The 22,967-nt window shown below is 43.5% G+C and overlaps 2 protein-coding genes across 2 annotated transcripts in view; one reads left to right on the top strand and one right to left on the bottom strand.

Moving 5' to 3' along the window:
• LOC308300240 (potassium-transporting ATPase alpha chain 1-like) overlaps positions 1 to 3,396 on the bottom strand; it is a gene marked incomplete at both ends in the record, with an annotated part of 44,454 nt that extends 41,058 nt beyond the window's left edge. The window contains one exon of the mRNA XM_080744053.1: positions 3,285 to 3,396. Coding sequence (XP_080600179.1) covers positions 3,285 to 3,396 — 112 coding nt within the window. The remainder of the gene's footprint in view (positions 1 to 3,284) is intronic.
• On the top strand, positions 951 to 22,700 carry tbrg4 (transforming growth factor beta regulator 4). Its single transcript, XM_080738671.1, has 11 exons — positions 951 to 1,010; positions 3,259 to 3,856; positions 4,303 to 4,623; positions 4,810 to 4,984; positions 6,913 to 7,070; positions 7,945 to 8,055; positions 9,368 to 9,518; positions 10,914 to 11,183; positions 11,979 to 12,093; positions 13,097 to 13,211; positions 20,743 to 22,700. The coding sequence occupies exons 2-11, from the start codon at positions 3,395 to 3,397 to the stop codon at positions 20,842 to 20,844; spliced, it is 1,980 nt and encodes a 659-aa protein (XP_080594797.1). The 5' UTR covers positions 951 to 1,010; positions 3,259 to 3,394; the 3' UTR covers positions 20,845 to 22,700.
• Positions 22,701 to 22,967: the final 267 nt, after the last annotated feature.

Here is a 22,967-nt window from a genome sequence, read left to right as displayed (position 1 = left end):
AGAACCATGTTTTACAAAGTGTAATTCCTCAACTCTTAGTGCTTGTCAGGGTGGGGGGGTCTCCAGTTCATATAGATTATTTGGGGGTGCCTCCTGTCTGAAAAGGTTGAGAACCACTACTGTAGAGTGAGGCACCTTGATGTGCACCCACTGGATATGACACTAGAGTTATAGTCAAAGTTATAGTTTGTCGCAGAGACTTGCCCCCAAACCAATCTTTGATGCTAAAAGTGCCAAGCTAGGAGGGAGGCATTGGCTACCATTTTAGAGAGCCCTATTAGATGCCCAAAACACAAGTTAAATCACTTGGAACACAGCTAGCAAAATAAAAAAGATAGGATTTGAGAAATATCCGAGGTTAAATTGTTGTCTTTCAAGGTTTGATGTAACATTTTGTGTTTTCTATTATTCAATATTAGACACTTAAACTTACCCTAACCTAAAACGATGCACTGCAGGGTTGTTGGTTGGTTGCACGCACAGTGCACCACTTGCACAAGAAACGAACAGGCCTCTTTCATTTTGAGAACATTGTCGCAGTAGGCTATTTCAACCTTGTCCACTGGGTGGTGCGGCGCCATAGCATCAGCCAATACAGTTATAAAGAGAGAGGGGGAGAACGGTGCGGAAATAGACGATCTACAAGCTCACAACGTGTCGCGATGCGACGCGTTGTGAGCTTGTAGATCTGCTTTTTTCAAAACATTTTGTACTTTTACTTTTGGCACTTTTAGTACATTTTGATGCCAATACTTTCGTAATTTTACTCAAGTAGATTTTGAATTATGGACTTTTATACTTGTCACGGAGTATTTTGACATCGCAGTATTGATACTTGACATCATAAATAAACCTGGAAAACATTTCTGACCAACCACAAGTTGGTCCGCGGCCCACGTGACTGACACGGCGGACGTTGCGACGTAATCTTCTTGCGACTGTCTGTCAGTCGCAGCCCCCATGTGTGTTGTTAATGTTGGATTTATAACGCCTCTACCGAGCTGTTCCAGGTAAAATGTGAATTAAATGTTCACCACACACTCATGCAATGTCTCTGCGTGTACTGTCAGCCGTGTGGGGTCGCGCGTGGAGGTGGGAGGACGCCGTGACAGGGTGTTAGAACCGTGGAAATGCGACGGTTTCATTCAATGCTTTACAAGGTCAGGATTGACCTGTGTGTATGCCTGAACACATCAGAGGTGCAGGGATTTAGTTTTATTGTTTTACGTGTGTTTACATGTTCGCTGTGGTTGGTTTAGGAATGGTTTGTCCATGAATAAACTGGATATAAATGTACTGTAGGCCTGCTGTATAAATGCTGCTGTTGTGTAAGCATTCGCATTGTGAGTTACACAACAGACATCTGGGTAGAGAGACAGCTAGCTATAGCTATTATAGGCAGCCAGACCCTGGCAAATATTATGCAGGGCTTTTTGCATGAACATTTTAAGTTGATATTTATTTACCTTAACAAATGGGAGTTGATGAACTCAAGGGTTCATAAAAGCCTATGCTATATAAAAGCTCAGAGATTCTCAATTTCTCGGCCCTAGCCTTAATGTCAAGGACTCCATACCGTCTGCATAAGGCCACAGACCATATTTTGTTTTACCCAGATCACTGTGCAATGCTAATTAAACTCTGAGAGTGTACACATGGAACCAAAATGACCCTTACAGCCAGGTCCTCTTGGTTCCATGATTTGGTCCTATTGGTTCCATTTGTACCCATTTGGTTCCTGTACTCATTTACTGTATACTTAAAGAGGTGGTGCCATAGTTTTGTACTTTTTCTGTTTTCTTTATGTGTCTATGGAGTTAACATTACTCTAATAGACCCCCAGGTGTGGTTATAATATGCAAATTCCCTGTGTAGTTTTGGTTACTTCCTGAAAGCTGAAAGCCTCTTGAGTCAAAAGGCCCAATTGAAATACACTGATACAATGACATCATAATATCATCCCCTCCCCTTTTCACCATCCAACAACATCTGTGGGTGTGCCTTACTTCAGCTGGGTCACAAGGTGTGGCCACAAAAAAAAAACATAATTTTAACACTTTCTCTGTACACTTTTTTTTTTTTTTTTTTCTGAAGGAAAAAAAAATCTTCCTCCAAGTATAATCATAGTACCTGATGATTATGTTGTAGGGGGGAAACAAAATCACAGCACAATGTCTTTAACTATCAGTCATTTCGCTGGGGACTCCCAGAAACATCCTCAAGTGCCCCTGGGGGTTGAGAACCACTGGTCTAGTTTATACTCAATAACCATAAATGAACTCTTAAGCGGTAAACTAACGTGGTCTGAACAACCAGCCACAGCAGAACTTTTTAAATGCCAGCTAAAAATACAAATGTAAAAGTTGCGATTGAGAATAATAAGAAACTATTCTTTATTTTGAGCCTGGGGAACTAGTGTTATTTTGTTACAATATGATATTTGCCATCTCGTACTTTGTCACTCTGTACACATGGCAGAGTTAAGGGGAGACCTTGACATTTAAAAGGTTGCACTCGCCCAATAATGAATTGCCATGACTTAGGGCCAGGTCTCGTTATCTAGTATCAAATCCATTACATTAAAAAGTATATTATATATTTATTTATAGTAAAGCGTATATTATGTACGGTAAAAAAAATCACATGCACCACATTCTCTGTTTGATGCATTCACAGTAGCACTACATGTGCTGCAGTAGCCTGGAACCAGACCAATCCGCCTGGGCAAAAAAACTTGCCCTTGGCGAATATGGGTCTGGCCCCGCTCAATTGTGAATCCATTTCCTCTCCCCCAAAATTTGGGGGGGCCAATCAGGGCCCAGCATTGGTCTGGTCTAACCAATTGTGTCCAGAGCCATTTTTTTAACCCACCCCTTGGAAATGAAAATTATGCTCGCGAGTCCAGACTAAACAGCAGCGACACATGTAACCTTCCTTCACCTGCGGTCAATGTGCTCAATCTCTTGGAAAAAATGACACATCTGATATTTTTCATATTCGAAGGTTCTGCCAGAACCTTCGAATGGATTTGAATACCAGATGGCATTGCTTGACTCCAAGTCACAACAATTAATTATTGGGTGGGTACTACACGCTGCAAATTAAAATGCCGCTGAGATAAATCCCCCCACGAAAGTGTTCTATGGCTGTATAGTATATCAGCCAATCTAGGTTAAGCTTGCAGGTTCAGCACAGAAGCTGATAGCTTGCAGACTCAAGCTCAACATCTCTATAATGTCTCTTTTCTTCATCATACAGCTCTTATTCGGGATGTCCAGTCTGACCTCTGGACTGTGAGAAGCTTGTTATTCCAAACCGTGCCCCCTCCTCCCCCTCCTCCTGCTCCCGTCTCCCGTTTCCCGTGTTGCTCTCTCTCTCCCCGTCCGTCCTCTCCATGACTGGCCGACTGCTGGGCAGATGTACCCGCCTGCTCTCTCGGGCTCACAGTGCCCACGCTGGGGCCACCGTCGCGGCCCCTCGCTGCTTGTCCGCTGCCACCGGGCCTGCGGCGGAGCAGCTTCTGAGGCCCCGCCACCATGTTTCCCTGTGGGCCTCGCGGGCTCCGGGGAGGCCGCTGTGCGAGCGGGCATCGGCCAGCCCTGCCGCCAGCGAGGGGGACGACTTCCCACTGCTGCCGAAGCGCACGCGGTTGGACGACCTGGTGGAGGAGGCCACGGCCGTGGAGGACGTCCTGCAGGCCTGGACGAAGCACCGCGGAGACGCCAACCACGCCGCCATCGCCACGGTTAAAGTGGCATGGCTGCACCAGGCGGGAAAGGGGCGGCCTGGGACAAACAACCCGGATCTGCTGGAGGACCCGCGGCTGAAGGACATGATGGCAACAATAACGGGACAGGTAGAGTTCTGCTGTGTGTGAAATATGCATTACAAACAAACTGGCCAGACAAAGGTCTGGCCAGTATAGAAAGTAGAGGGCATGAATTATCCCTACGGTATATGGGCTTTGACCATACTGTGCTGCCCTGTAGCTTAAAGTCCATTTTTATTATAGTTTTGCAGAATGTGTTCTTAAAAATACCTCTGTGCTATGTGAAATAATCTCCCAGGATTAAAGATTTAAGATTACCATAATGGCTATTCTGCAGTTGTCATACAATTGCTTTCAATGCTTCAAATTATACCGTGACATACTAAAAACTACCCAGTCCTAGTTTGACCTAACTTAAGTCTGATCATGGCATGCGACACCATCTCATGGCGGAGTAATTTTAAGCAGTAGGTGCTCATGATTTTACATTTGCTGTCAAAAAGTATATCTTGCGTGTGTGCGCTCCCTCCTAGGTTGCATCAGTGTGGAACGGCACTCTGGTGAACGTGCTGCGGGCTCTCCGGACCCTCCACGTTCCTTTCGCCGCCGCAGTAGTGACCTCCGTGCAGACGGAGGTGCTGTGGCGCATCCGCAGGCTGTCCTCCAAACACCTGGCCCACCTGGTGGACTGGGGGGCGGGGCAGAAAGGCCAGCAGGAAGAGGTGGTCGTGAGCGCAGCGTTGAAACAGCTGGAGCTGCGCTGGACCGAGATCCTAGACGTCAAGACTGTCAGTTTGCTGATATCCAAAGGAATGCACATGTCTCCCACCCTGATGGACAGGCTAGAGGACAAGGTAGGACGGGGCAATGAGTAGAGCTGTCACCATTATTCCCAGAACGTTCCAATAAAGTTTTATGCCGGACACCGTCAAAAGAATAATCAGTGGTTCTTGGTTCCGGAGATGGGGCCTCCTTCCACATCACAGAACCTTCTCTTTTGGTATCTAAGAATGCTTCACCTTCTGTCCATGTTGTTCCAGGCACTGGAGCTGGCAGAGAGCTTCACGGCAGAGGACATCCGCAAGGTGTGCGTCTCCCTGGCCTCCCAGGGCCGCCGCTCTGTCCCCCTGCTGCGTGCCTTGTCCTATCACCTGCTGCAGAAACCCTCGTCTGAACTCAGCACGTCCCTGCTCCTGGACATGGCCTTTGTCTATGGTAAAACCACTCACTGCACTGCCATTGCCAAGCATACATTATAGTGTAGTTAGTCTCGCGTGGCCAGACTGTTGACTCCCGCGATTTGCAAAGGCTCCTGTCATACAGTCTGGGGCAACGGAAGTCTTATGATGAGTATGGGATAAAGTGGAAGTGACGCACCCGCTCCCTTGGTGCAGTAGCGATAACAAGTCCTACTGGAAGCGTTATGTCTTCTTTCATATTGTCTTTTATTTTCTCTTTCTCTGGTGGTGTTGGTGTTACTTCCATCATGTTTTCAAATGTTTTCTTAAACTATACACGCATAACAAGAATATGCCGCTCGATGACTTAGCTAGTGTGTTTCTGTTATGTTTACAATGGGACTACAGTGCCGTGCAGCAGTGACTACTTCCGATACTTGCCGTTCGGGTGCTGTCGTTCCAGACTATATAGCATTCAGAGATTGTGGAATAGTTGTCTGGCTACGTGAGACTATACAGTAAACAACATAACAAACATAGTAAACAACAGCGTAACCAGATTAGGAGTTCGGGGGTTCGATCCCTGGCCCGGGTTGTATAAAGACTATAAATGTTTCCGTTTTCTGTAGCGCAAGGCAGCTTTATGTAGCCATAATGCACAAGTACAGCCCATGGACATGAATGCTATGATGCAGGGACTTACACCCAATCCAACCCCTTGATGCTGAGTGCCAAGCAGGGAGGCATTGGGTGCAATGTTTTATAGTCTTTGTTATGACACGGCCGGGGAGATTAGACCCTGACCTTCCAATCATATGACGGACACTCTTCCTGGGGTCCACAACATAACAATGAAATAATATAGACATCCACACTGACATCACACATCACTTACATAGGTAAATAAATAGTTTAACCTGCTTAAAACAGCACCTTCAATCCCTAGCATCAACACCCATAATTTAAAATACTTTAAATGAATAAATACAAATAAATAATAATGTTTAACACAAATAACTATAAGCAGGGGTCTTCTGCGTTTTCAGGCCAAGGACCCCTTAGCTGAGAGAGAGATGAAGCAGGAACCCACACTACATATTGTATACAATTGTGTTTAAGCAGATTAAAAAGATTTCTTAGGCAGCTTAGACAGTTTGACAGCACTGTCATCATGTTGGAGTAATGTGTATTTTCAGACATTTAACCACTTGTACCGTCAAATACTTAGTCTGCTCTTCTTTTCCCTCTACAAACCTCTGCCAAAAATACCCGATCTATAAGCTAACAACACCTCGCACCGGAAGGCATTGTAAGCTTGTAGATCTGCTATTTTTTGGCTAATGTTCCAATAGGGACGCAAGTAGGGCTGTCACGATATGAAATTTTACAGGACGATTAATTGTCACTCAAATAATTGGCGATTAACGATTTAATTGTGTTTTTGTCGTTGATAATTACATTTCTGTTTGGCTTTTAGGCTTTGAAATTGCACATGGCAGATATGACACATAACCTAAATACACAAATAAATTACTGACATATTTGACAACTTACTACTTAAAAAATAACTTTGATAGTGGAAATAGCCGATCTACAAGCTCACAACGCGTCGCGATGCGACGCGTTGTGAGCTTGTAGATCTGCTATTTCCACTATTTCGGACATTTTTCAACATTCACGATTATGACGATTATGACAAAATAATTGCGATAATGTCATAAAATCGCGATTAGACGATTATGTAATAATTGTGACAGCCCTAGACGCAAGGGTTCAAATGGTTAATGTAAAAAACACAATCCTATCACACAAAGATTTGGCGGCCCCCCTGTATTAACTCTGAGGACCCCCCCGTATCTGGCAACTTCCAACGTCCAGAATGAGATGGAGCCATGTTTTTGTGTGCAGAAGACCAAACAAAATCTTTTGATCTCTAATGTTTTTGTGTCTTTTTTCCCCCCCCAGGGAAGTTGAATTTCCACCACTCTCAGGTGTTCCAGAGGATGTCCTCAGAGTTGTTACCCAGAGTTCCTGAGCTGAGTTCTGCTGACGTCACACGCTGTGCCAAATCACTGGGCTTCCTCAAATACCTCCACTACCCCCTGTTTGAGGCCTTCACCCAGGTAAATACCACTTCACCAAATATCCGAATATCAAAGTCACTATTCGACGTTGTTCACCAAAGTCGAATATTCGCTTCTTTTCTTTTCTTTTCTTTTCTGAGTTGTCAATGCCCCTGGTGGATCAATTTGTTAATGCTCTATACCAGTAATACCAGGGGTTCTCAAACCTTTTTAGGCTGTGACACCCAAAATAAACATATTTGAACTGGGGACCCCCACCCTGACAAGCACTTGGAATTGTAGGTATTACATTGAATGTGACTCGGTTCCGCAGATAAATATTGTGAAAATAGCAGATCTACATGTTCACAACGCCTCGCGTTGCGAGGCGTTGTGAGCATGTAGATCGGCTATTTTCACAATGTTCGCCTCTTGCTTACTTAATATTTGACAGTTTGTCCAGTCCTGTCGAATATTCGACTATTCGAATACTTTGAGGTCGAATAATTCGAATACTAAAAATCACTATTTGTGAATGCCCTAGTAAATACATTTACTACCCACTGTTTGAGACCTTCACCCAGGTCAGTCCTAGCACTAGGAACAACACCGGGCCCTCTCTCAATTCCCACTAAGGCGGCAACTATGGATTATTTTCTTAGTGTTTCTTATATTTATTACTATTATTTCAATACATCAAATAATTTAGGAGAGTGTTCTTTTTTCATATCAATGAGTTATATCGATTTTCCTTTATAATCAACTAAATTCATTAGTCTGATAAACCACTTAAGCCTTGTTTTATTCATCGCCACACAACCCCCAAACAAATGGCGAGAATATCAGATCTACATGTCTAAACAAGTCATGACATGTACTGTAGTGAAGTAGATTATTTATTTACTATAACGTGTGTGTGTCTCTCCTTCCACAGCACTATACCGCCAACAGTGTCAAGTACAGCACTTCTCAGCTGTGTAATCTGCTCATGACGTTGGCCCGGGTGGGGTTCCAGCCCACAAAGACGGAAGAGTTCTATAACGAGGTAAACTAAACCATTAGTGCAGTGGTTCTCAGCCTTGAGTTCTATAACGAGGTAAACTAAACCATTAGTGCAGTGGTTCTCAGCCTTTTGAAAATCTCAAAAGCGTTTGCGGCCCACCCATGTGACCACTTAACTCATACCTCGCGATCCCCGTAGAGCCCGTAGATTTCCCGCTGTACCGCGCTGCCATGCCCGTAGAGCCCGCATAGTTTAATTAGCTTTAATCATTATGAAAGGATTAAAAGTATTAGCGCAGATTTTCGCTGATTCTGGCTCTTAGGCCCGCCCCCCTAACTGTATCCGGTCATTTCCGGTCTGGACCGGATCCAGCTTTCCGTATCCAGTCTGAGCCTGGGCCATAGTCCCACCTCCATTGGTTTACTGTGTAACAGAAGTGGAAGCTACTGGGCGATGGAACGCTCGTTTTTCAATCTGATTTTTGCGTTTGGAAACTTTGATCCAGTCTCTACACGCCTGGATTATGATCCCCGCACATATCGTGGGTTTTGTGCGCGAACGTGTCCACGTGTTACCATAGCGCACAGTTGGCTTTTTTCAATGCTTTTTCATGTAAACACTGGCTGATAAGCAGAGATACAGCGTGGCAACGGATATGTCTTTTTCAATGGGGTTTTTTGTATTCGAAAGCTTGTCACCGAGTCTACACGTCTACTAGATGAGTCGCGCACAGATTGTGCACGATGCGTGCGCGTGCCCACGTTAAAAGGTAAGGACAATTTGGCAGCTGCTTACTACAGCTATGTTTAAAATGGCAGAGAAAAAGTTAACACAGCGCCTTTTCAGAGCAGGTTTATTTTGATGGTCAATAAATGGTAAATGGCACATTTATATAGAGCCTTTATCCAAGGCGCTTTACAATTCACCCATTCACAGTCACACACACATTCATACACCCATGGCGAAGGAAACCATGCAAGGCACCAACCTGCTCACCGGGAGCAATTAGGGGTTCAGTGTCTTGCCCAAGGACACTTCGAACATGTGGACAGGAGGAGCTGGGATTTGAACCGCCAACCCACAGATCATTGGCTAACCTACGTTACTTTTGTCTAGATTGATATTTCTATGCTTTGATGTATTGATGTTGATGTATTAACTTAAAGTCACTCTGGATTAAGAGTGTCTGCTAAATGCCTAAATTGTAAATGTAGGGTGAAAACAGAAAAGTCACTACTATTATAGAGCACGGAGGCACTCATCTCAACAACCTATAGGTTTTTTTTACGTGGTATCTTAATGTTGCTTGGCTGTGGATTTTCCCTCTACAGTAATGTGATGTGTTGTGTTTCAGGTCCACAGAGCTCTGGATGCGTCTCTGTCAGGTCTGGAACCCTTCCTGCAGACGGACGTGGTCTGGTCTCTGTGTGTTCTGCAACAGGCCAAGACCCTCCACCTCACCAGGCTCACACAGCACTCACACATAGCTACAGTCACAGCTAAAGGTAAGACCCTCCACCTCACCAGGCTCACACAGCACTCACACATAGCCACAGTCACAGCTAAAGGTAAGACCCTCCACCTCACCAGGCTCACACAGCACTCACACATAGCTACAGTCACAGCTAAAGGTAAGACCATTCACCTCACCAGGCTCACACAGCACTCACACATAGCCACAGTCACAGCTAAAGGTAAGACCCTCCACCTCACCAGGCTCACACAGCACTCACACATAGCTACAGTCACAGCTAAAGGTAAGACCCTCCACCTCACCAGGCTCACACAGCACTCACACATAGCTACAGTCACAGCTAAAGGTAAGACCATTCACCTCACCAGGCTCACACAGCACTCACACATAGTCACAGTCACAGCTAAAGGTAAGACCATTCACCTCACCAGGCTCACACAGCACTCACACATAGCTACAGTCACAGCTAAAGGTAAGACCATTCACCTCACCAGGCTCACACAGCACTCACACATAGTCACAGTCACAGCTAAAGGTAAGACCATTCACCTCACCAGGCTCACACAGCACTCACACATAGCTACAGTCACAGCTAAAGGTAAGACCATTCACCTCACCAGGCTCACACAGCACTCACACATAGCCACGGTCACAGCTAAAGGCACAGGTAAGCACGCACACGTGCCGCGCACACACATTTTCTGTGGTCTATATCAGTGTTTCTCAAACTTTCACATTTCAAGGTCTACCCTTAACTCTGTCAGAGTTACAGACTTGTATGGGTCAATTTAGACCCCCCTAAAGGAACCCACCCCAGTCCCTGGAATCCACTTTGAGAATCACTGGTCTATATAACGTTGTTTTGAATGAAAGCACTTGAGGGTTAACTGTTGTAGTTTTTAAATGTGCTTTACGCTGTGAGACCCTCTTCTGTCGTTCATGTACGGTAATTCTAGGCGAACATTTGGGCGATTATTGGCAAAAATTGTCAGAACATAGCAGATCTACAAGCTCACCAATGCGCTGCAACGTGTTGTGAGCATTCTTTTCAGAATTGGTGTATGCAGGTAACGAGTGATTCACTTCCAGGTGTTCATATTGGATGTGATTTCTTTATATAGCGCCTTTATCCAAGGCGATTTACAGAGATTGTGCATTACATTCACCCACGCACATTCATATCCCGAAACCATGCAAGGCACCAACCTGCTCACCAAGAGCAACTAGGGGTTCAGAGTCTTGCTCAAGGACGGACTCTTCGACACTAACTCAGGGGGAGCCTGGGATCAAACTGGAAACCCTCGGGAACCCTCCGTGTTCTAATGACGGTTTCTCTACCCATGAGCCACTGCACAATCTTTATTTTCTATTTCTTTCACCGACCGGCCGTGTTCAGGTGTGTAAAAGTTGTCCTCTAATTCAACAGGTGGCAGCTCGTCCCGGGCGGAGAACTATCGGCTGAAGCTGCTCCACATCGCCGCCACGCTCCGCCTGGAGCACCCGCCCGAGTCCTGGGTGGAGTCCTCCTCCTCCTCCTCCCTCATGTCCCAGCTCCTCCCCTCCGCCATGGACCACTACCGCTCCAACGCTCTGTCCCCGCTGCAGAGCAGCCTGAGGACCGCCCTGCGGGGTCTGGTGAGAGAGCAGAGCGAAGCACTGAGGACGGCCGTCGAAACCGTGTACGGCTGGACTATAGGTAAACACACACACACACACACACACACACACACACACACACACACACACACACACACACACACACACACACACACACACACACACACACCCCTATCTTATGAGCAGTGGTGGAAAAAGTACTCAACATTTCTTACTTAGTAAAAGTATCAATACTGCAATATAGAAATTAGGGTTAGGGTGCCCTCACACCAAAATACCTATGAGAGTGGAATCTGCGTTCCACCAATGCATTTCAATGAGAGTGAAGCGGTTTCATGGCAGCAGAGGATTTCTGCAAAAAACGCTCCCTTCTCATTGAAATGCATTGGCGGAACGCGGATTCCACTCTCATAGGTATTTTGGTGTGAGGGCACCCTTACAAGTAGAAGTCCGGAATTCAAAATGTACTTGAGTAAAAAGTATGAAAGTGTTGTCATCAACATGTATTTAAAGTACCAAAAGTAAAATGACTAAAATGTTTGAAAAAAGCAGATCTGCAGGTTCACACGTTGTGAGCTTGTAGATTGGCTATTTTCAAATAGCCAAGGTATAAAATGGGTCTAAAGTGGTTTATGTGTGTGTCTTATAATATTTTAATTTACATATGCAAAGTAACTAGTAACTAAAGTTTTCTAATAAATGTAGTGGGGTAAAAGTACAATATTTGAGTTGAAGTAAAAGTATTGGAAAATGGAAATACTCAAGTAAAGTAAAAAATACTTCAAAATTATACCTTAATTTACACCACCGCTTATGAGTACATAAGAACCAAAATAATACTATTTAATGTCTGTGTCTGTGCTTGTCCAATCAGATGGAGAGTTGGTGGTGGACTCTGAAAACAAGCCTATGAGCCTGTCCTCATTGACGGCTCCTCATTGGTCACAAGCAAGAGGAGGAGGACAGCCTCTACCCGACGGAGCACGCAGGTGAGAGAGAGAGAGAGAGAGAGAGAGAGAGAGAAATAACTTCACATTTGGTTCTCATAGGTTTGGGTTGGGATCCTTTAGGATTTTAAAGTCGCACTGCAAGTAGGCTGGCCATAACTCATTGAAGACACTCATATGTAAGGACAGGTGGCTGACGATCGGCGCTCAGTATCACAGCGTTGCGCTATAGACTGACAAGGCAGCAGCTACGGAAACACATTTGTGTTCATAGTAGATAAGATGTCGGCCGCCGCTTGTGATTGGCTGAAGCGGAGGCAAGCCAGCGCAACACAGTGGCTCTGCTGTGCAGAGAGGACGAAATGAACTCTGCTCCATGGAACATGATGAGTTGTGTGTTGGTTGTGTTTTAATGGTACATAATGAGTTGTGTTTTAATGGTACATGATGAGCTGTGTGTTGGTTGTGTTTTAATGGTACATGATGAGCTGTGTGTTGGTTGTGTTTTAATGGTACATAGGGGTGGGCGATATGGTGATAATTATCGTGGAGACGATACAATGTCTCCACGATATGCCTTTTCAGAGATATCGTATGTATCGTGATACAATTGAAGGAGCATGTAAAAAATCCTGTTTAATCGTTAATACAGAGATTCTTTGCAGAATTCAATTTTGGTCTAAATCAGTAGTTCTCAAACTTTAAAATGTCAATGTCTCCACTTAACTCTGACAGTATACAAATCCGTAAGGGTCCATTTGGTTTCATTTGTATACTGTCAGAGTTACATACTTGTAAAGTTCAATTTAGACCTCCCAAAAGGAACCCAGAGAGTCTAGTTTTTGTCAAGTAACTTGAAAGATAACCATCAAAACCAACGTGAAAAAGAATCGTGATAAAATCTTGTATCGTGATACAGCTTCAAGCTGCTTGGGAATATATCGTGATATTGTATTTTTCCATATCGCCCACCCCTAATGGTACATGATGAGTTGTGTTTTCATGGTACAGTACATGATGAGCTGTGTGTTGGTTGTGTTTTCAGAATAGCCTTCCTGGCCTGGGAGTTTCCTAACTTTGGCTCGAGGAGTAAAGAGCTCCTTGGTCGATTTGTCATGAAGAGAAGACACCTGCAGCTGGCTGGCTTCATTATTGTGGAGGTGACACGACCACGCACGCACGCACACTCACACTCTCACAAAATGTGTGCAAATAGCAGATCTACAAGTTCATATCATGTCACAAACTGTTTGAAAATAGCACATCTACAAGCTCATATCACGTCGCGATGCGGCGCATTGTGAGCTTGTAGATGTGCTATTTTCAAATAGCCAAGGTATAAAATAGGGCTAAAGTGGTGTAAAATGTATGTTTTATAATATTATAATTTATATCTGCAAAGTAACTAGTAACTAAAGTTTTCAAGTAAATGTACAAAATGTGGAGTAAAAGTACAATATTTGAATCCGAGATGTAGTGGAGTAGAAGTAAAAGTATTGGAAATTGGAAATACTCAAGTAAAGTACAAATAAATCGGGTATATAGAATAGGAAAAAGCCTTGGCAGCTAATGTACATTAGTCTAAGTGTTAATACAGCATCTAAATAAGTTTAACCACTTTAACCCTATTTCATACTTTGGCTACGCTCGCATCGCGACTCGTTGTGAGCTTGTAGATCGTCTATTTTTAACATTTTGAATCATTACGAATATTTTTCTAACACAGACATTCTCCTCTGGGTGTCTGTGGCAGAACATCTTTTCAGATGGGTATCCACGGCCCAATATACAAATACATTTGGGGGTCCCTTTCCTTGACACTGGTTCTGAAAATGAGTGCACAACACCGCCCTCTAGTGTTGCAGCAGTGATAAGACAGTCAACAGGTAGAGCCTGCTGATAAATCACTCTGTGCTGTGCTGTAGACAGCTACTATGTAGCTACAGCAACCCTGAGACACCTCCAGCCTACACACAATAGAAGCATGAAATGTGAGGACCACGTTCACTCCACGCTTTTTCATGCGTCTTTTTTTTAATCCCCATGAGGATGGGATGAAGGAAGGATGGCACTACAACAAAAGCATACACACACCACTTGAAAACCTATACCTTGTCGGTTAAAGTGAGTGTCACTTTCCACTAACACTACACCTGGGACACACACACAGTCTCTCTCTCACACACACACACACGCACGCACGCACACACACTCAGAGAGTGATTGATTGTTAGAAACACACGGAGACAAGCCACCCGGCTGTTAGCTAATTGCTACTCACCGGGAATGGGCCCTCACCTCACCTTTCGCCCTCATTACTTTGAGTTGACTCGTTTTATTCTTTTAAACACGGTCTCAACAGGTTAAACTGAACAGCACTGTTCACTTTGACCAAAATGTCCTTCTCAGAGATAAATAAGGTCTTATGTTTCTACTTTTCCTATGGGTAAAAACCCACAATGTATGAGCTATGTTCTTTAGAATAGAAACGGGGCCTTTGGGTGCTACGAGGTAAAGTAACCGAGGCTGTCCATCATCACGCTTGGCTGAGTGTCCACAACAGGGGTTCCCAAACTTTTTGGGCTCAGGGCACTCCATAAATATTTTATTAACCCATTTAGGCCTGAACACAATATGACGCAATATTTTATGCTTTAAATATTAAAAAAATAGCAGATATACAAGCTCACAGCGCGGCACCGAGTGCCGCGCTGCGAGCTTGTAGATCTGCTATTTTTGAAAAATCGTGAAAATTTGAATTTTGACCCGATTCTATAAGTGTCTTTTGAATCCTTCTAAGATTTTTTGAAAAACCCAATGTTTCTATGTCAGCAATCTGGCCAGCCGTCGTCAAAGAAAAGGTCCTTTTCACTTAAATGGAGCTCAGTTAGTCTGTTCTTGAGAGACTACTATGTCAGTGGTTCTCAAACCTTTTCATGTGAAGGACCCCCAAAATGATATTTATTTGGCCACAGACCCCCATCTCAAAATATTTAGTTCCAGGGACCACCCAGAAGCAAAATTTGAGTTACAAACGTTCGCTTTGAAAATACATATATTCAAAGATTTGCACACTTTTTCACAACTTTTTCAAAAATAGCAGATCTACAAGCTCTGAGCTGTGAGCTTGTATATCTGCTATTTTTCACCGGTTAAAGCATTCAATAATTGCAGGCCTAAATGGGTTAATCCGAGGCACAGCTACATTATAATTTTCACTCCCAGCACCTTATATCGTCATTGTCGGGTGGAAACGTTGTATGTCCAAAACCGTATCACCTATAAAATGTACTTAACTAGTGAAAACAGCCGATCTACAAGCGCACAACGCCTCGCATCGCGAGGCGTTGTGTGCTTGTAGATCGGCTGCTTTCACTAGTTTTGTGCGACAGTCTTGTATGATGAAGCAGGGCTTTGCTTTACCAAAAGACGTACACATTTGAAACTTGGAGATACGAGGTTTCTGCCCGACAGTGACGATATTTTAGTGACTATGTTGCCAGGAAAACGTTGAGATAATAGCCATTTTGGTTAAAACCGACTGAAAATAACTTTGTACTTCAAGTTTAAAATGATACTAAATATTTTTTCAAGTGTCCAAATAAATTCCAAATATCATCAAATGATCTCGCGGCACCCCTGGACTGCCGTCACGGCACCCCAGGGTGCCCCGTCACCCACTTTGAAAACCCCTGCTCTACAATATACAAACACATTTGGCCGTGTTCGCATGGAGTGAAGCTGAGTGGGGAGAGGTTGATCCTGGCAACACAGAAAAGTGTGTGGAGGGTTAATTAGCATTGGCAATGATTACACTGAGAGAAAAAGGGGCAAAGTAATTGTCTACTCCAGGAAAAACAGAAAGGGGGAAGAAAATGTATAAATTAATGTCTTATCTAATCTTATATCAATAAGTCGGTGAACTGATGTCCGCTTATCTTTAATAAAAAAGCCAACATATCGATATCAATAACATTGATTGATTGAAGAATGTATTGGAAGGTTGCATAGGAAAAAGTACAGTTTCATGACCAGGTACAAGGTCAACAAAAAGCAGATCCTAGTAAGCATTTCGGCTTATTTACACAAGAACCACTTTGTGTATCTCATATAACATTGAAAGACGGATGGATAGAAGACAGTACTTTGCATAGGAAATTATCAATAACAAAAGAGGAAAAAGCTGTCATAAAGATGGAATAAAATAAACGATAATATAACAAGGGAAAAATAAATAATAGTAATAAAGAGAAATAGGAGATGTTTACAATGGAAAAGGGGCCTTAGGTATGGGCTTAGTCTAACATCTTGTTTTTAACTTATCTTTAGACCAAGGTGCTTGTTTTTAACGTATCTTTAGACCAAGGTGCTTGTTTTTAACTTATCTTTAGACCAAGGTGCTTGTTTTTAACTTATCTTTAGACCAAGGTGCTTGTTTTTAACTTATCTTTAGACCAAGGTGCTTGTTTTTAACTTATCTTTAGACCAAGGTGTTTTTAACGTATCTTTAGACCAAGGTGTTTTTAACGTATCTTTAGACCAAGGTGTTTTTAACGTATCTTTAGACCAAGGTGCTTGTTTTTAACGTATCTTTAGACCAAGGTGCTTGTCTTTAACTTATCTTTAGACCAAGGTGCTTGTTTTTAACGTATCTTTAGACCAAGGTGCTTGTTTTTAACGTATCTTTAGACCAAGGTGCTTGTTTTTAACGTATCTTTAGACCAAGGTGCTTGTTTTTAACGTATCTTTAGACCAAGGTGCTTGTCTAAGTATGTGCAGTGCAGCAGTTGTGTCGCAGGTGGCCCCCTGCTGTGTCTCCTTGTATAAATAGAACAGTGGAGACGGCTAGCTTAGCAACAGTAGCATTGTCTCATCTAGGCCAATCCAAGCTCTCCGCTCTCATCTAGGACAAGCTCCTTAAGAAGCGCTGGCACCACGCCTGATCAAATTAGATGCACACTTAATGCTCTTGATACACTTTACTTCATCCCAATGAGGCTGTGTTTGCAATTATACCGCTCTGGGTGGGTTTGTCATATCGTTGCTGTAGGGAAGAGACCTGCCGGGCAGAAATCTCTCTTTTTTTTTTTAAACCCTTTTTTGTTTTTTGTTTGTGTAAATTAACACCCTACTTGATAATACTACACTACAGCGTCACACAAAAGAATCCTGAAAATGATCAGTGTTCCAAAGGATCCCAATGTAGTTATTATTAATAATTTATTACAACGGACGAATGTCTGCTGTGACGGATGAAGAAATTACCAATACTAAAATCGGCGCGACTAGCGAGGTCGGACCAATTCTTGGCCATCTGGCCAGTGATGTATATTGGCCCAGTTACCCTTATATGGAGACCCCTGGTACCAATAATATGGAGATCCATGTACTGTATATGGAGATATGCTGTGAGAGCCCAAACATGCTCACCCAGTTATTCGTTATGTGAAAGTCCTATGATGTCTATGACATCTGACATCATACCCTTTTATGCTCATACATGGAGATCCCTGTCTGTAGAACCAGCCACACAGATATGGGCTGTCTTCCTCCATATTAAGTCCTGTTAGATATGGGCTTAATATTGATGACATCAGGGATCTCCATATATGGGTATAAAAGGGATTTTGTTAGAGTGGTTCCCAACTTCCCATGACAGATCCTTGCTCTGAGTATCTGACATTACTGTGATGTCACAGTGATGTGTGTGCAGGAACCACAGTGTCAGGCGTGACAGAGATATGGTCAAGCTGTGACCGTTCACATACTAAACTGTAAACAAAAACATGTTTTCCACAAGAAAGGTTTATTTTTATGTGCTCAGTAGCAGTGTAAACAAGATAGATGATTCACATATAATACACTTATACAGTATATAGGCTCCCCCAGTGTCGTAAATGAAATACATATAATACACAGTAGGCCTACATGAAAAACAATATATAAATTAAAGCAGCCCAACTTTCGAATGAAAATAATTAATTAGAACGAATACATTCGTTTTATTTGTTTTTTCATTAATGGATTACAACCCACATTCTCCATCCCGACACAGGTGGATGGAGGGGTAATGAACGGGCGCCCTCAAAGCACACGCTGGGTTCACTTAATAATAGGAGAGAAGAAGAAAGCAGATAAAAATAGACGCTCCTGTTCAGACTGGTCTCCGTGGATGCAGACCTGATAAAACTAGGTCACTGAGTCTCCTCTCCTCACCGGCTGGCTGGAGCAGCCTTTCATACACACCATGGATGGATGGGTGGATGGGTGGGTGGATGGATGGATGGATGGATGGATGGATGGATGGCCGCCTGGGAACCCAAAAAAGAAGGTTTTTTTTTTCCTGGTGGAAAAAGTATTCACATCTTTTACTTTAAAGCAGGGGTCTTCAATGTTTTCAGGCCAAGGACCCTTTATTTGAGAGAGAGATGAAGCAGGGACCCCATAACCTTTTCATGGATTACATATCTTTTAATCGTTTGACAGGCCAATCATCAGTGTATTTTGGGTTCATGTCAAATTGTGTTTTCAGATATTTAACCACTTGAACCGTCAATACTTAATGAACTTGAGCTTCCACTCTGTACTTAATCTTTTGAAAATGGCAGATCTACAAGCTCACAATGTGTCTCATCACGACGCAAGTGGTTAATGTATGTTTTGTAATAATAATCAAAATCAACAAAGTAACTAGGAGCTAAAGTTTTCAAATCATTTTTGGAGTAAAAGTACAATATTTGTGATGTCAGAATTCAGTTGTACTTAACTCATTCAGAGCCCCAGACATTAACGGATTATAATGTCCAAAGTGCCTCCTTCAGGTCCCATTCACTTGAAGGCCAGAAGTCCACCGCGCAATCACTTCCGGTCTGACGTCATCGGATCGTGCGGCGGAACCGATCCGTGTCCACGTGGAGTTGTGTAATGGCCGACCGGGAGCTTTTATAACTGTGTAACATAAGCGAGCATCTGCCTCCATCCTAGCTTCTAAAGTGTAGTTTTGAGATAATGGACATTAAAGATGAGATCCCCCGTCCACCTCAATGTTATGGATGGGACTATTTTGTGCTCATGGAGCTGTGATGATGCGAAATCAGCAACGGATTTCGTCTCCGGACCGTCGGCCATTCTTCTCGGTAATGTACTCGCCGTTACAGTAATCTATTACTTTTCCCGAGATATCCCGTGAATGGCACTACCACTACAGATACTCAAGTACATTTCGCGAGACATCTCGCGAATGGCACTAGATGAGTTAAGTACAGTACTTGATTAAATGTATTTAGTTACTTTACACTGGCTCTTCCTGGCTTTTTGTCCGAGGTGTCCTTGAGCAAGACACTAGAAACCTCACCATCCTCATTGCATGGTTGGCTCACCGAGTGTGTAGAGAGGCCGTCTGGTAATCAGAAGGTCACCGGTTCGATCCTCGTTTTCACCCACCTATTAGTCAAAGTGTGAGCAAGACCCACAACTCATAACAGCCCCCAAATGCGCAGATTGCGCACTCGTCAAAAAGTCACCTGAGAAAGCCATCTGCTGGATGAATGCAGAAATGTATACCATACCGCGTGTGTGTGTGTGTGTGCGTGCGTGCGCTGCATTGTTTGCTGTTCTACTGTATGTTTCATGCAGTGAGAAACTCAGGAAAAAAATTAAATCCATAGAGAAGAAGATACCAAAATAGTTTCTGTAGGGACGTGCATGTGTGATAAGAATAGTTTCTCATTCCCTAACAAGTTGGGCTCACAGCATCACCAGGGCGGCTGCACTGCACTCCTCCCTGTTCATTTATATATTTGTAACTCTGAGAGGGTACATTTGGTTTCAGTTGTACCCTCTCAGAGTTAAAGCAGGAGTAAGTGATAATCTTTTCTTCATATGAGTGTTAAAAAATAGCTCTGATATTCTGATAGCAATCATTGCTATGTTGTTTGTTCAGTAACAGGGAATCACCCTGTCTCTACGAACCGTATGCAGGAAATACATTTTAAAGGTCAGAATACTAATTTGATCCAATGCCAGGTTGATCGACGAGCGACACTATAAATCAAGCTTTACGGATTCAGTGTTACTGATGACAAAAGGTGGTGGATTAGACGGTGACTGTGTAGTGTGTACAATCACTGTGCAACGAAATGATGGTTATGAAGACGTTTCCCCTGTGTCCAATGACAGCACAGAAGAACTGTCTCCCCAAAGCATTATAACCATCAAGACCTGAAAAATACCTAAAAATGTCTTCTAAATCCTAATGGTTTTCTGAAAAACATAAGTTTCTTTATCAGTGGTGCTCAATCTTTTCCATGTTTATTTATTTGGCCACACACGGACCCCCATCTACAAAATATTGTGTTCCAGGGACCCAAGAGGAAGAAAGATTTGAGTTACAAATGTTTGCTTTAAAAATATATACATTGAAAGATTTGTTTCAAAAATAGCAGATTTACAAGCCCGCAGCGCGGCACTCGCTGCCGGGCTGTGAGCTTGTATATCTGCTATTTTTTAAACATAAAGTAATGGTTAAAGTGGTTAAAATATGACGCAACACAGGTGCGTTCCTGGTCTCAAACCCCAGAACTAAAACATCACTATCAAACATCCGCAGTCATGGAGGACGCGGTCGGTGTCGGTCCAAACATCAGTGCTTCCTAAAGCCACTTCCTTGTTTTTCTTTTTGTCCCCTCCCAGGTGCCGTATTACGAGTGGATGGAGCTGAAGTCCGACTGGCAGAAGGTGGCGTACCTGAAGGACAAGATGGGCAAGGCCGTGGCAGAGGACATGGCCAAGTGACAGCACAGCAGCACTTGTTTGAACGTCAAGCTTTTTCCACAAAAAAACAGGACTTTGGACACACACGCACACAGTATATACACACAAAACCCCTACAATACATGAAAACAATTAAAAATAAACGGCTCTCTCCAGACTTCCAAAGCATCCAAAACAAAGCTATACATATCCTTCACCCTCGTTCCCTTGGCAACGAGCGTGGGGGGGCTTTCCCTGTTGTTACCATGGAGATGTGGAGGACGGAGAGCTCCGGAGCCAGAGAGAGAGAGAGAGAGAGAGAGAAGTAAATAGGAGAACAGAAGGCAAAAAGTCCCTGAACAGAAAACCATCGGAACAAACAGTTCTGTTGCCAAGGAAATGTTCTCCCGGTCGGGCGGCGCTCCCATTGTCCCAGAGAACAAGCGGTCCGGGCCAGAGGGCTGTTGAATGGAGATCAGTGGTGTCCAGTCATTAACTAACTAAGCACTGCAGCAACTCATTTACTGCATTAGTTCCTTTCTCTCTGATTACCCTGCCCGCATGCATGCATACATGCATAAAGCACAGCAACTCATTTACTGCATTAGTTCCTTTCTCTCTGATTACCCTGCCTGCATGCATGCATAAACCACTTCAGCTTCAACCACTTCCAAGAAGTAGCAGCTCTGGTAGATCTAACATTTTTGGGGGAAATTGTGACATTTTTGAAAATGTTTGAAAATGGAAAACGTGGAGATGTTTCGCTTGTAACGGCATGCCCAAAATAGGTGACGCCATTTTGAATCTCCTGCAGTAAATCAAAATCATCTAGCTTCCGTTTAGCAGAAAATAGATCTAGATAGATATATTTTAAAGATATTTTAAAATATATTTTCCTGAACGGAAATGACAATCAGAAGACTTTCTGTGTTGAACTTTTAGGGGCCGTAATTACAGACTCTGTAGTGTTCAAAGATTGTGGAAGAGCTGTCAGGCCAGAAAGACTAACGGCCACATGTCTCCAATGATACACATGGAGTCACAGCCACTTCTTTTCACTTGACGGTGAGGAATGTCTCTGGGAGGAAGTGCTGTAGCGCATGATGTGGAGGAACACTCCACACTCCGTTCCTCACGGCTCACCATTCCTCTGCTGAACAGAGCATATCCCCAACCGACCTGTAAGAGTCGCTAGTGCAGCGACGGAGGTCACCCTGCCCTGCTGGTGGCTTCCTACCCCATAACACACACCAACTGTGTTGCGTCGGTGTATCCGGCCAAGTCGGCTGCTGCTGCTGCACGTACCGCAGGGAAATCTAAACCCTGGTAGGAACTCTACCCCTGCAGCATCCAGACAACCCAACCTACTGTATGCATCGTATGCATGACAGAGGATAGTAATCACTCCTGTTTGTTTGTCTGTTTGTCTGTCTGAGGACAACTTAACTTGCGAAGGAATGGTTGGAAGGTTGAACGAATCAGAAGGCTGCGCTGAGGATATATGATTACATTTTAGGTTTAAAACATATAGGTCACTTTTCAAGGTCACAATTTCATAATCAGTGTAGGAATGCGGAGATGTTTTATGTGGGCAGGGTATGAATGAACCCCCATTGCAGCAAAAACCCTGGAGTGTTTGAACTCCTGAGAGTCCTTCCTAGACTCTCAGAGGTTTTAATCTCTCACCCAGGATCTTTACTGTGCAGGTTAGGTTTTTAATGAAGTGTTGTTAACCAATGAAATCAGTTTGTGTTTGGTTTGGAAAAGAAAATCTGAACCCCTTTGATTGGACACCACTGCTGTAGAGTAGTGTGGTGTACTGTACTGTATATTGAGCTGTGTGTCTCTGTATCTGACTAATTTAATTATGAGTATGAAGGTTGTGGACTCATCTCGTAAGGGAATAAAAGAATATTGACTCTGTCCTCTTGGGTCTATAATTTACTCTGGAAATTGTTTTGCAGTTCAATTATTGAATAGTTGTTTCAATATGGAAGCAAATGCGAGATTTGTGTGCGCGCGCGCATGTGTGTTGGTTGCCTGCCTGGTACTGTTCATGCTAGTGTGGTATTCTGTTACGGTCCGCTTTATTTCACACCTAGCGGCTAATAAAACATTCATCTGTTCCGCTGACACAGTGCTATGAGTGAGTGCCGAACCGCAGT

The sequence above is a fragment of the Nannobrachium achirus genome, assembly GCF_963921795.1.
Source record: "Nannobrachium achirus genome assembly, chromosome: 2".
Classification (NCBI taxonomy): domain Eukaryota; kingdom Metazoa; phylum Chordata; class Actinopteri; order Myctophiformes; family Myctophidae; genus Nannobrachium; species Nannobrachium achirus.
The sequence above is the reverse complement of the archived record's forward strand: the minus strand, read 5'-3'. Positions and strand labels throughout refer to the sequence as shown.